Source organism: Pseudopipra pipra, chromosome 7 (genome assembly GCF_036250125.1).
Source record: "Pseudopipra pipra isolate bDixPip1 chromosome 7, bDixPip1.hap1, whole genome shotgun sequence".
Lineage (NCBI taxonomy): Eukaryota > Metazoa > Chordata > Aves > Passeriformes > Pipridae > Pseudopipra > Pseudopipra pipra.
In genome coordinates this window covers 6,763,720-6,778,165 of record NC_087555.1, presented here as the reverse complement: position 1 = coordinate 6,778,165, position 14,446 = coordinate 6,763,720, and the positions used below count along the sequence as shown (strand labels likewise).

The 14,446-nt window shown below is 39.9% G+C and overlaps 1 protein-coding gene across 4 annotated transcripts in view; it reads right to left on the bottom strand.

Moving 5' to 3' along the window:
- SPAG16 (sperm associated antigen 16) overlaps positions 1 to 14,446 on the bottom strand; it is a 385,479-nt gene that overhangs the window by 189,885 nt on the left and 181,148 nt on the right. For all 4 annotated transcript variants that reach the window (XM_064660354.1, XM_064660355.1, XM_064660356.1 and 1 more), the window contains exon 11: positions 11,030 to 11,173. In XM_064660354.1, coding sequence (XP_064516424.1) covers positions 11,030 to 11,173 — 144 coding nt within the window. The remainder of the gene's footprint in view (positions 1 to 11,029; positions 11,174 to 14,446) is intronic.

Here is a 14,446-nt window from a genome sequence, read left to right as displayed (position 1 = left end):
CAAACAATGCCAATGTAAGTTAAAGTCTTCCTGTACACTATTATATTTTTAAAATAATGTATTTAGCCCACATAAAGCCATGCACACTACCAATCAATACCCATAACATACATTAAACAGTGTGCTATTACTGTGTGATACTTCATCTCAACACCCATCCCATCCAGCACAGGTCATTTTTCCTCCACTGGAATGACTCCAAACCCTCAAATTTTAATGAAGGGTTGTTGAAGTAGGGAAAAATGTAGTTTGGAAGGAGTTCAGACACATGAATTCCATGTACAGAACAGATTTATGACCTATATTAACAACAATAATCCAGTGTCACAGTTCCTCTGAAATGCAAAGTGGTGGATAAGTCATTTCAAATCCATTATCATCCCCGAATGGTGGTCCAGTGATGCCTAATTGCAACCAATAGCCAGTAATGAACCACAGTCATTAATCCCATCTGCATGTTTGTACAAAGCATCATTTTTAAGCTGCATATTCATATGCAGAGAGAGTTCAGTGAGTGCACAGAGATTTCACAGCCTCTGGAAAGTTCTGCACTGGGATTTGAACATTTCCCAGGCACTTGGAAGAATATTTAACTCACACTGTGTAATGATCTTGACAGTGTAGCCCAAGAAAACACACAGCCTAGTGTTTGTAAGATCATCATTTGGGGCAAATGATGGTCTTACAGAGCCATGCCCTGGGGATACAGGAACATAACTCAAAAGCAGGGAATTAGTTAATGGAAACAGTGATCGATAACAAGTCCCAGAGTGGAGGAGGAATGGAAATGCTGAACATGAGCAGTCCTGGGTCGGTACAAAAAAAATCAGGATACCAAAATGAATATCATCTTTCACCCTTTCTGTGAACAGCTTTGCATGAAAACTCAATGTTGATTCACACGGCCATGCAGCCCAACACCCGACTGCTCAAGAGAGGGGGGAAAACCAGGAATCCTGAAAGCCTCAAACCTGACAGTTCTCAAGGCTGATCTAAACTGTGGCCTTCTCTCTGTCTTACCCATTTGTTTTATACACACACTCCTCAAATGCACAGAAAACAACTACCACAAGCTAAGAACTTGGTTCCACACCTGCCTCCTTCAACAGTCAAACAGGTCCTGATGCTCAGTCAGGCAACTTCCCCCGTTACTTGTGCTACTGCAACTGTCTTGTACCCAAATTTATCCAAATTACTGCAACCACACAGCTTGAGGGGAAACACAGAAATACAACATATAAATGGCTGTGCAATTCATATCTGGAGCTTGCACTCAAGACAAAATTTTGTAAGCACTCTAAATATTTGGGGTTTATTTCCAATTCAAATATCTTAGATATTGCCTCAATTGAATTGCCATTCTCTAGTCAACTCTAACACTAATGTTTGTTATTTTAACAGCTGCACTTTAGGAAGGACTCATTTTAACAATATAACAAACATGGATATCTCCTTAGCCACTCCACTAGAACCCTTGCAGTAGACTTGAGGGAAAATACAATTGCCTTTATTGCACAGAGGAAAGCAATAATGAACCAAGGATGTTAAAGGCATCAAGATTATAATTGCACTCAGAGAGACATAACATGAGAGATTCTATTAGGAGAGATGTTTTGACGTGTATAACGACTCTGAGCAGAATGACAGCAACACGTTCAGGATCAGAGCAGTGGAACTGAGACTCACCAGCCCAGGGAGGCAGACAGCTCTCTGCAATTCCAGCTCCCCAGCCTCAAACCAGTGTGCTGATGAAGCCAGAAGAAAACCTAAACTACTCAAAATCTGAACCCACCACAGTGAAAAATATTTTTTTTCTCATAACCTAAAGAAATAATCAGCAAAACTGAATTGCTTCTGGTGACTCCCAGGCAGGAGCTGCAGCGGGAGCTGCAGAAATGCAAAATCAGGGAGATGTGCAGGAAAAGGAACCAAGAACTCCTTGTAGAGCAGGCAGATTTCTGCAAAACTTTCACAGAACATATTCATGGCTTCACTGAAGCTGAACTAATAGGTTTAGAAGTATCCCATTTTATTGGTACTCTATAAAGAGATTTCAACTGCATATTCCTCCTCCCTTTCTCTATCAAAGTGGTTGTCACAGAGAAATTACTTTCTCTCACGTAAACACCAGATCTAATTACCCACACAGCTGATCAGAAAGTTTCCTCCTAATTTCTAAGTCAAAACAATCACAACAAAATATTACTGAATTTGAATAATTGAATAAAGTTTTGTCATCAAGAGAAAGATTAACTTGACACCTGTTTTGTGAAACTGATAATCACAGTATCTTTTCAACTAATAATAGATTGGTTCAAAGATCCCAGTATTAAACATGGCTGTTGTCAGGTCTAAAATTCAAATGATCAGAATGCAGCACACAAAACAAACACTTAAGAAAAATAAGATAATTTCTAGGTAAGCAAAGCATTCAGTACATTTGAAAACTATTTACTTTGTGGACAAGCATAAAATCAAAACGATAAATCATGAAGATAAGGTAGTTAAATAATAAATTAAATAGTACTATACAAAGACTAGCTAACTTTTTATTCCCACTTGGAGTTCCAATGTATCCAAGGTCGCACACTGTGGGTGTGAAGACTGAGGTCTTTCTGAAATTCAACAAGTGTGTAAAGCCACCTGTGAAACCACAGTGCAGCTTCATCAAAGGGCAGCATTTTATTACAATGTGTATTTTCCCTGTAATTATTTCAAATATACATTTGAATCGCTCAATAGGAGCGGTGCTGCTTCTGCCAGCCCGTTTCCTCCCTCTCCTCTCCACAAGTGCCCTCAGCACTTCTCTGTCCTGCCGCTCTCTGAATTATTGTAATGGAGATATTATTAGTGAATCACTGACTCGGAGTGGTCGGTATTGCCACCAACTAAGAAACAGAAGCCAAAGGTAGTTTTTCATTAAAGCCTGGTCATTCTGGATGAAAAGTGGAGCCTATTCAGTAACCACACTATGGAACTGCAGACTGTTTGCTTTTTAAAATCAATATAATGATAGACTCTTAAGGTTCCTGACATAAGAGAACGTGCGTTTTGTCCTGAAGAGTATTTCCAGTTTTGAATGGATTTCAAGGACAGTTCTGGTAATTGAAGGATATATTTAAAAACAGAAAAAGCGATGCAAAGTCAAAATACATTTTGGTAATTAAAGCACCTGTGACTCAACTTCAAAATCCATAAAATGGTAACATTATTTTGGTCTTTCTATTGATTTGGAAACCTACTTCTGTAAAGGAGAGGTAAGATCCACTAATGGTCTATTAATGTTTCTGAAGTCAAACCTTCCAGGTGGCAGCTGGGCTGCCAATACAACCACCTCAAAGTCAGAAGATGAGAAGGACTGGGGTAAAGGAGACACCTGATGATTTGGCAACAAAGAATATCTCCACAAGTTTGGACATCAGCCTGACCTGTGTAAGGAAATGCTCCTCGGCATGGCAGGAGTGGCAGAAAAAAGGCAATTTCTGAAGAGCAAATCAGGATCTAAATATGGAGTAAAGCTGTAATTATCAGCCCATATTTTCCAAAAGCACATTGCAGAACTGAGCTCTCTACAGAAAATGAAAATGAGGTACAAACACTGCTTTTTCTTGAAATAGATACTCACCAATAGTTACACAGCTCTCTTAAATTATATATAACATACTTTATGTACATATATACATCTCAAAACCCCACAGAGAGTAACCAGGAGTTACACGAGCCAGAAGAGATTAGTATGGGTAGAAACATTTGGCTTGTGGGTGTGGGTGGAAGGGGAAAAATTTTAATCGAATCCATTACCTGGTTATTGATTTCTCTTTGCCAGACTGATCCTGCAGAATACTTTATAAAGCCTTTGACATTGAGACATTTGGCCAAAGATATTGGATTAGACTAAGCAAAAGCTGAGCTTCCCATGTAATCTCTCATATTTCATTTATATGTGATTTATTCCTTTGTCCAGCAGAGGCTTTTTATTGATAAAAATAATGAGATTGAGAATCCCAAAGGAAATCTAATGCCCACCCAAACATGTTTTTGAGGTAAAAATAGTAGGCTTTGTAGGCTAGAGAGAGAATGATGTTATGAGAACACTGTTTCCTTGTATAAAAAGTATGAGGCTTATCAAAGATTTTGAAACAAACAAAGCTACTTTTGAAATTAAAATTTTGCTGTACTTGAAAACATCAATGACCCGGTGAATACCCTGCACTGGGGAACTGCCTGAAAGACTTCTGAAATAGTTTTTTCTTTGCAGAACAAATGAATACAACTTTTTTTTTTCTTTGGATTCCTGTGTTGGCTCAGTTTGACAAAATACCTTAAAAAATGTCTCATCTGCTAAATAGGATGTGTTACATAAAGCCAGTTAGGTGACTGAAAATTAATCATGCCACTCAAAAGACATTTCTAACCACTGGCAAATTTAATATGTGATCTGGTAACTAAAGACTTTGTTGAACTAGAAAAGAATTCAAGAGTCTCTAAAAAATTAAATCATTATGCCTTTTCATTAAATAGGTGCTCAAAAGTCCTAAGTAAAATGTACAGACTATTTCACATTTCTTTAATAACTATCAATAGTATAAAACCCACCTGTTTCTGCAGCGAGCCCTGAATTAGGTTTTCAAGTCTCTATTTCAAGGCATAAATCAAAATAATTCTGTTCCACTGATAGCCCATGGAGACCTTTGTGATTAACATGAGTTTTACAACTGTTCCTTATGTTAATGCTTAGAGTGTAGTGGTTTTCAAGTTTCAGCCTTGTTTAATGTATAATGTGAAATTCACCATTTATCACTCAAAAACCAGCAGAAAAAGTGTTCTGAAGCTCAGTGTCCATGGACCTTTTATTCACGGGAATCTTCATGATCCTTTCACTGAGAGGGCCACAAGTCTGGTTGGCTCAGTGGTCAGACAGGAGGGTGAAGGCTCATGTTTCCCTCCTCCTCCCTTGGCTCCCAGGTGTGCACAGCAGCTGGTGTGACTGCTAACCCAGCCTGGGCAGGGGCTCTAAGGGATGGGTGGCAACAAAACACAACACCTTAAAATCACTGACTCCAAGCCTTCACTTCTTCCCACTGACAGATTTTTTGCAGAGCCCCAAAGCGTACGTGAAGTCTCTAACAAGAAAGCTCCTGCAGTAGCATAGTCAAATCCCACGGCTTAATGTTAAATTACACTTCCATACAGATAAATGTTGCTGCATTTAACTAAAGCAAACAAACATTAGATTGTAGCAACATTTTGTAGATCCTGGAATCATAACTTAAGCAGTAACTGTTTGTTCTGGAAGTCTCCCTAGTTTCACCAAATAAGTACAGCATCAAAACTTGGAAGTCAGTACATTAAACAAAATGGTATAATAGATAATTCCTGCTTCTTCTCATCGAAATAAAAATGAATCTAAGCCTGGCACTAGGAATTATTAAAGTACGAGGGGAATATATTTGAAGTCAGTAGAATTCTTTAAATTATCCCGTTACTGTGACTAAAGAACCTACTCTTCTCAATACGTCATGAAGTGCTTTTCATTTGCCCAGGCTTCATGGGCCATGTACCACTTTAGTTATTTAAAAAATACTATTTGCAATATGCAACTAAGAAGAAAGCAGTCTTTTATCTTTAGTATCAGGTTTCCTGTTTGACTCTCTTCATACCCTGCAGATGTTTCTCACCACACACTGGTATCTGAGAACATTATGACTGTCAAGAAGATGCATAAACACCCACCAGTGATGGGACCCTCCTCACCAGTGCAGTCTGTAGGGAGCCAAGAGCTGTAGAGATGATGGAAGAACAGAGAGGCACACTCCCTTCTTGTAATTCACCTTGATAATCAAAGCACTCCGGGCTCTCAAACTACAAAAGTGTGTCCACTGTGAAATTCTGAAACTGTACTTGTACCTGCCAAGCTGTCAAGTCTGATTTTTGCTCCTCAGTGTTTCTCTCCTCCAAGCATAAAATCCTCTGAGATGCAGTGAGCAAGGAGCAGTGTCAGATTGTGCCTGTTACCTCTCCACATCTGATCATGGAAACCCAGCCTGCCTCTCCCTTCTTAATTTTGCCCCTCGCTCCCATCACTCCTCAGAGGTTTCTCCACACTCTCCCTCCCCTCCTCAGTTACTGTTCTGTCTGGCTTTGCAGTCTATCCTTTTTTCACTCTGAAATTCATCTTTGGATAGTTTAACAAATGATGATAAGATAAACAAAATTAAAATCATGTAAAAAACCAAAATCAGGGACTTACCTAAGCAAGAATTCATTTCCATTTCAAAGTTTATTCTGACTTCAGTTCTGCTCAGGAATTTGCTTTTTAAAAAGATTTTATAAAGACTTTTTTTACAAGTTATTACAGAATGAGAAAATCATTTGCACTCTGATAGAATGTTACACATTTTCCTATTTATCAGTCACTGCTCTTAAAAACTTTGAGCAAACATTATTACCCTGGCCCCCTTCTCTGGATTGCCAGCAACGCTTAGTTTTGAGAGGCCACCTCAGTGCTCAGTCACCCACAGCACTGCAGATTTCAATCAGGGATGAGGTTCTGAGCACCCAGCTGCATTTTCCAGATTGTATCCTGTGTTCCCTATCTCAAGCCTTAAATTTCCACTAGAAACACAGGGTGAAGTCAAGAGCAAACTTCAGCACTCAGGGCTGCCGAAGTGCTGGCTGATATAAGTTCAGCAGTGCTCAAAGAGACCTTGGTTTTAGAGGCAGTTGCTCAGAGCTTTCTGCACACCAAACGTTCATAAATGTTGCATTGCTCACTACTCATAAACCCCAGTCTCACTCAGGAAGCACCAACATCACCACCCCACCCCAGCCTGCTCCATGTGCTACAGAATTCCCTGCCCCTCCACAGTCTGCTCCATGTGCTACAGAATCCCCCGAAAAGCTTCTTGTGTCAATTTAAACCCACCCGGAGTTGCTGTTCTCTCCTCAGTTCATTCAAGCCCCTCCCATTTGTCACATCCATCCTCAATATATTCTGCTAATTCCTTCTGCACTCTCTCTCTACAAGGTCTTTCTCCTCTACCCATGCACAGATTTTCATCTGAGTAACATCACCTTCTTCACCTTTGAGAAATATGACCCAGAGCTGCCTCTGTTATGACACAAAGGGGTTGTTCTTTCAGCCCAGCACCTCATCTTTCTCTTGCATCTCCTCATTGGAACCTTTTTCTAGGACATCGAACATTACCTACCTTTATTTTGATGTTTGATGCATTAATGCACTTACCATCTTTTTTATTTTACAAATTACTGAGGAAACAACATGGACCTTCAGTTTTCCAATAGCAACAGAATGTATGGAAAATCCACTGAAGGTAACTGCTGTGGTAATTTTTATATAACATTAAACAAATTGATAGCTGTCTTGATTTCTTTCCTCAGTAACTGTGAGAATTGCAATAGCAACAGCAAGTATGGTCTTAAGTCAACGGGACATAACAAGGAGTTCACAATTTGACAACTTTCAGTGCAAGTTTTAAATAGCTTTAAGAACCTACAGTTTGTACTTCTTTTCAGTTCAGAAATTCATTGTATTCCACTGACCCAAACAATGTCTGCATGAAAAGGGGTACAAACATTTTAGAAGAGTTGACTTGATTAATATTTATGAATATATTAAGGACATTACATATTGTACCAGCCCACATGCAGGGCAAGAATACAGTATTTTACTGCTCACTGGGATTTATCAGTCATTAACACACACCTCTGCTATGTTGCAGAGCTTGATACTTTAGCCACCCAGGAAGGTCAGTAATACAGATAAATAAATCTAGTACATGCCATGAGACATCAGTGTAGAGTGTGGTTCTTAAAGGTGCAGCATTAACATCCTCAGCTTATTCTAGAAACTGGCAGAAGATGCAGATTTTTTTTGTCTGCTATTTCAAATACTTGAGTCACCTGGCATCCACAGGTGCACTACACTGCTCTTCTCCAGCCCTCTAGATTCCTAACACAAAGCCTCTGTGTACGACTGTGGCAGGAGTCATCGTGACTCCTTCACTCCTTCATATATATTAAAGGTAAGCTGGAAAATATTGAATTTTCCAACAGTGACAGGAACTTGGAAGGGCTAATTCATCTGCAAAGCACTATTCAGCCTGACTGGAGCAGAGACATTGTTTGTTTTTGAAGTCTGACCAGTTGTCACCTGAGCTTCAAAGAAGGGAGCCCTGTTCTCCTCCCTCCTCCCAGCTGCCACACGCTGTAGATGACGGGACCTCTTTGAAGTTTTACTTTTATTTTAAAAGCTTAAGGCAAAATCCTACTCTCAGATGTGCAGAGAGCATCACAACACCACTGTTCTGCTCTCCTCACATGCACAAAGCCAGCCTGCTGCCCTTCATCTCTTGTCCTGGGGGGAACTGAGCCCCTCTGCACCTAGCCGGGAGCGCTGGATGTGTTGGAAGACAGGACACAGTGCCAGCCTCTGGAGCTGCAGCAAAGCAAGCACCCTCACCTCACCCTGCCCTCAGCAGTAGAGAAGAAGAGGTGCTGTTCAGAATAAATAACTGTGCAATGAAGAACAGTATCAGGAGGGTGGGGAGGAAAAAGAGACTCCTCCATCCAACCAATGTCAATCCTCATCACTATAATGTACCAATCAACGGGAAAGGTCCAGGGCCTAAAACATCCCTTTACCTTGTCATTGCTGGTTTCTGCTACCACCATTCTTTGACCACAGAATATGCTGAGTTGGAAGGGACTCTCATGGCTCTCGGAGATGCTGAGGATACATAAACCCAACACCACTTAAGCTTCAACTTTATCTATCTTCACAGCTACCAGGGAGACTTGCAGCTTTACTCCTATGTACACAGTGGTGCTACACAGACATCCACAGGAAAGACCCTTGCTCAAGTAATAATACACTGTGAGCATATAAAACCCAGATTCCCAGGATTTAAGTAATTTGTATGTGCAGAAGCACCAGTTAAATTCCCATCATAGCTCTAGATTTGTTTCTCCTCAAGTCATTAGTGACTGGGTGCCAGTGTGTGGAGTCTCGTGATGCTGTACAAAGATGAATCAAAGCAGACTCGGGGCTGCACGCTGAATACTTCTCAGACCAGAGATGGAGACTGTTCTAAACCTGATCTTACAGAGAGAGAGGAGTAATGATCTAACAGAGGACAAAAAGGAAAGACTGCACAAGTGTGGGAGTTCTACCTAGATCATGATGTAATAGCCCAGTGGCTCAAAAATGTTTTTCTTTTCCACTTTTGGATGAAAAGTAATTTTAAATCTGTAAAACGGTAACAAAACTGGAGGTTAATTACATTTGATTCCAGGAAAAAAAAAATCTATTAGAACTTTTAATTTTAACTTAATTGGTTTTACTTCCAGAAAATACTGATATATAGAAGTCCCCTATTAAAAAAAAAAAAAGATTAAATGTATTTTGTCGCATTATATATATTTTATGCAGTAACAGAAGACAATATTTTAACAGCAATAATTCTGAATCACTCCAGAGCATTCAGCAGGAGTCAATTCATACTGCAAGAGAATAATGATGTACCTCAACTCATTTTAATTTCAATAATTGAATGAGAAATAGGAAGGCCTATTGAAAGGACTGTATTCTGGTCAAAGACTAATGAGAAAATAGTTTTGAGTCTGTGAGTCAGCGGGTGTCATGGTAACAATGCATTATCGAAATCTGATTAGCATGCCCAGCAGCTTTATAAATGATAACATGCTCTTCTAATTGTATTTCCCTTTCTTTCCCTGTGATAAGTTTTATATTCATAACAGGTAAGAGGTAAGGCAGCATTCTGTTTATCTTCAAGTTTAAACTTAGGATGTCCAGCATGCTCACAAACTCTGTGAAATCTGTCATTCACTAATAGAAAAATTTTCCTACCACGTTAAAATAAGAAGCTGAGCCTTCTACTTCTCTCCTCCTGTATTCTGTGCAGTTATTTAAGTTAAATATTATTCTCTTCTTTTAAATATATATAATTACTTATAAAGATATATACATGAAAAAGAGAACACTGTGAAAAAACACAAGCATCTTAAGAAAAAGCCTATGTTTCATAGGAGTAAGTGCATTTTTAATTTATTCCAGAAAGCATGACTCCATGTTCTTGAGGTTTTGAAAAGAGGGAGGGGATTTTCTTGTGTGTAGAAGATTTGTGTGCCTTTGCTATCTTATTACAAACTCAGAAATCAGGAGGAACCATGAAATTAAATACGATATATTTCCTCCTCATGAAGGAAAGAGCTAATATTGCTTCATAAAATAAACACCATGAAAACACAAGGTTGAAAGCTTATAATGCTCCTTTTACAACTGAACCTCAGGTGAATAGCCTGGTAGACCGTTATTATTTTAACAGCAAAGAACTCTATTTTAACTGCAGCCTCACAAATCTCATGCAAAATAATTTCAATATGTAGAAGCTCAGTCTTATCAAATGGACTTTTGTTTTGACAGTAAAATGGAGTTCTATTTTTCAACAGAAAAGACCAAAAAAATGGACTTCATGTTTGCCCTATTTCCATTGTAACTTAAATATTTAATTTTTATTTTCAGTGTTCACTTTCATTTATTAATTCAGCTTCAGATCCATATGATGAAAGAGCAGGAAAGCTCATATTCTTATTTTCTAGGTAAACTCGAATACTCTTAGTCATATGACAAATAATGCCTAGTACAAAACATAACTTTTCTGTATTATTAATAGCAGAACTGTGTTTGCCATAGTGCATGAATATGGAGAAAATGAATACAGCAAGAGCTAAAAAGCTTACTACTCCTTGTAACATGCACTGGCACGTGGACAGAGTTTAAGATGTACAAAATACTAAAAGCAATCAATCTTAAGTCAACACACCAAAAGCCAGAGGAACATTTATCTACATGTTTGGAAATTCAGCAGGGAGTGCTGGGCTACCCTGAGAGCAGAAAGGCGTCAGAGCAGGCCAGTGAGCAGAGAGAGAGCAAACAAGGACTCCCCAGGAGGGATTAGTGCTGCTTCAGGGCACTGCCTGCACTAACCTTGGACGGAAGCAGCAGCCCGAGAGCCAGTCAGTGTGACCGTCGCCTGTCATGAGGAGGTTCCCGCCAGGCAGAGCCCACATTTTCCAGAGGTGGTCATCGCTGCCAGTCACCACGATGTCTTTTCGGGGATGTAAAGCCAAGCTGCAGGAGAAGAGAAAAGCAGGTTATGGCCTGACTCCATTTCATTTGATGGGAAATACACAGCAGTGAGATCCATCAGCTCAGGGCAACAGCCAGCGAGAACTCGGATTCCAGACGGACTGAACAAGCAGTGATGCTTTCTATGCTCCTAAGAATTTAAAATACATGCTCTGGACATGAGCTTCTACTGCTACTGAAGAAAACAACAAAACAGGACTGACTTCTGTGAAACCAGAATTGTTTTCACACTTTTTTGCAGTTCCAATTAATTAAAACGCTCAAAAAGGCTTTAAAATACCTTGTGAGGATATGTTCTTACAAATGTGCAACAAGGGTAACACAGGAGCAAGCTGTACCAACACTAATCACTTCCTACACCCAAAATAACTTCAAAAAGCATTGCCATGTCAGCCTGCTGCCTTTTCTTCCTCCACCCCCCCACCACTGTGTCCACAGCTGTAAAGTCTCCTACCACTGGGAAATAACTCAAATGATAATTACAGTCCAGGAGCTACAGTCATTGCCATCACTTCTGCACCTATTCACTGGGACTAGGTCTGAAAATCCATTTCAATTCTGTAGTCAAAATGTGTTACATATTTTCACTTTTTAATATGTAGCACGCTGCGATATAGTGGAAATCAGACACTTAACACACCCCTGTACTAAAAACTCAGTTTATTTTTGATTTAGCAACTGCAGTGCAGCTTAAAATGGATCCAGGGAAGAAAATCAATCTGTTGGAAAGATAAAAAGTAGTGTATTTCATATGGATTTGGTTATTTGATTCAAATCATTGTAAAGCCTTAATATTTGTTGAACATCAAAAAGTTCTAGTAGTTGACTCTAGTCCCATGAGCAGATTATTTAAATAGATTAAATCCGGAGTTTGGAATCAAAATGCAACAATGGGAAGAGGAATCATAACCTGCATGTGCACCTATTTTAGTTGTGCATCAGAGCCGACAGCTTGGACAGAAAAATGCTTCTTAAAACAGAATAAGAGTAGAGAGAGATGATGCTAAGCACCCAAATGGGAAGAAAAGAGAGGACTTAGAAGGTACGCTATTATAAAAATCTCTTTCTTACTAGTACCTTTCTCCTGCACTCAAATTATTTCATAAAATTCCTAAACCAGAACCACAGCTTCTACTATACTGGGAAAAAATAATTACCTCTCTCAAATCCATGCTAAAAACACATTTTATGTGAACTAGATTTTCATCAGAAAAGACATCTATTCTTGTAGTTTAAGGTCTAGTCTAGGAAGATTCTTACAGATTCATCAGATGAATTTATATTCTTGACTGAGGAGCCTGGGTTTTACTCATTCTCTAGTTTCTCAGAGAGAAAAAGCAATGTTTTCTATCTTTGCCCAAAGAGGATAAACTCCCTTTGCATTTATAGGGGGAAAAAGGAAGGAGGGAATGATGCTATTTAAATTCTCCAGAGACGCACAGAAAGCAGTTGTATCACTCAGATGGGCCACAACAGATATCTAGAAGAGCAAAGAGGGAATAAAGATAAAAGGAGAGAATTAAAGGCTGCAAGAAGGCACCAGTGGCCTGCAAACTACAGGAGAATAGCTGTCCCACAATCCCTGTGCTACTGGAAACCTCTGAAGCCCCCACCATCCCACTGCTGCTTTCTGCAGCAAGCACAGGCACGTGGCATTGCTACCCTGGCCACCACTAAAAGGAGACCAACTTCACAAGAAGATGAGCAGAGTAATAACTATAAACAACAATCCCCCAGGGCTGCTCCACACACTCTCCTTCCTCAGCCCCTGGAACTAAGGTCCTTCCTCACCTGCCATGCACTGTCCAGAAGCAAGACCAGTGCAGGAGTCCCTCTTTCTTGCTGGCAGCTCCTCTGGGTGTAGCAAGGCAATGGGAAGGGGAAAAGAAGCACGAGTGGATTCAGGAAGACCAGGGAGGGAGAAAAGGATGCCACTGCAAAACCACTGACAGCACGTGCCTCTGAAGGAAGCTCAGTCGATGACTCAGGCCTGTCTGTGATGCAGTTGCAAGGCTGGACTTTCCCAGTTTGGGATTAACTTTAAATTTGTGTTATTTGGAGAAAGCAGACAAGTGAACAGAGTCATATGGATCCAGCTTCTTCTACATTCTTCTCTTAATCTGCTTCAGGTACCTTCCAGTTTTTCCCCCAGGTATTTCTGCTTTTAGTGAAGTGCATCTGTGTTGTGAAGACTTTCCATCAGCTGTCTTAAATTCTTCCTAAACATCTGCCTTCTCAGTTCCCAAAGTGCACTATACCATCTAACTCAGATCACCTTCAGTTCACCTCTCGTGCAAAGAAAAGTTAACCTAGTGGCTTCCTCCAGCCCCTGACTCACCTTGTGAACAGTCCTTACCCACTGGCCAGGCTGCAGCTGCCTAAGGATGGGAGCTGTGCTGTCATCCATCCTGCCTCAGCTCCCAGGAACATTTTCCCTATCCTTAACCCTCCCAACACGCTTTCAGTCCAACTTTTGAAGTTCAAACTTCTTCAGTGACTACACATTCCTAAAGAGCTTTGAACAATCCATGAAGTGAATTTCATATGGGTGAAAATATCTTGCCGTCAGCATGAAGCCTGCAAATTTGTTTTCCACAGGCTTTTCTTTTAATTGGAGAGCTCTTGTAAAATGCTGCTGCCGTCCAATGTTTTTTTTTTCCTCCATGCCATTTTTACAGGCACACAGTGAACACCATTTAATTAACAGCAAATTTGTGACATGACTGCTGTTGAGCTGCTTCTGAGAAAGGGAAGCCCATTCATCCAAAAGGCATTCTATATGCAACATTAATTAGGCACCCTTGTCTTCATTTCTGGCAATCCAGCATTGTATAGATTTTTGCTTCATCTCTGTTCACAGGGTCTAATTATTTCCAGCACAGAAGACTTCGGGTAGATTGGAACGGAAATCAATAATGGAACATGTGTGATAGGAACATTAGTTTTCTCCTCCTTCTCCTTTGGGATAAAGTGGGATCAGTGGAGACTCAGCCAAGAAAAAAACAAACCCAACAAAAAACCCTCTCAGAGATTTGCTGCTGTTGAGTATATAAATACCCATGTTTACACAACTCATTCTGGCATTATAAGATATTCTCACCTCTTCAGTACTTCCCATGGTAGATATATAGTACTCCCAGTAATTTGCTTTCAAAACAATCATCGATTATTTTAATTTATTTTGACTGAGCCATAAATAAAAATACGGTATCTTCAGATGCATAATACTTTCAATCTCAGCACATACCACACTTG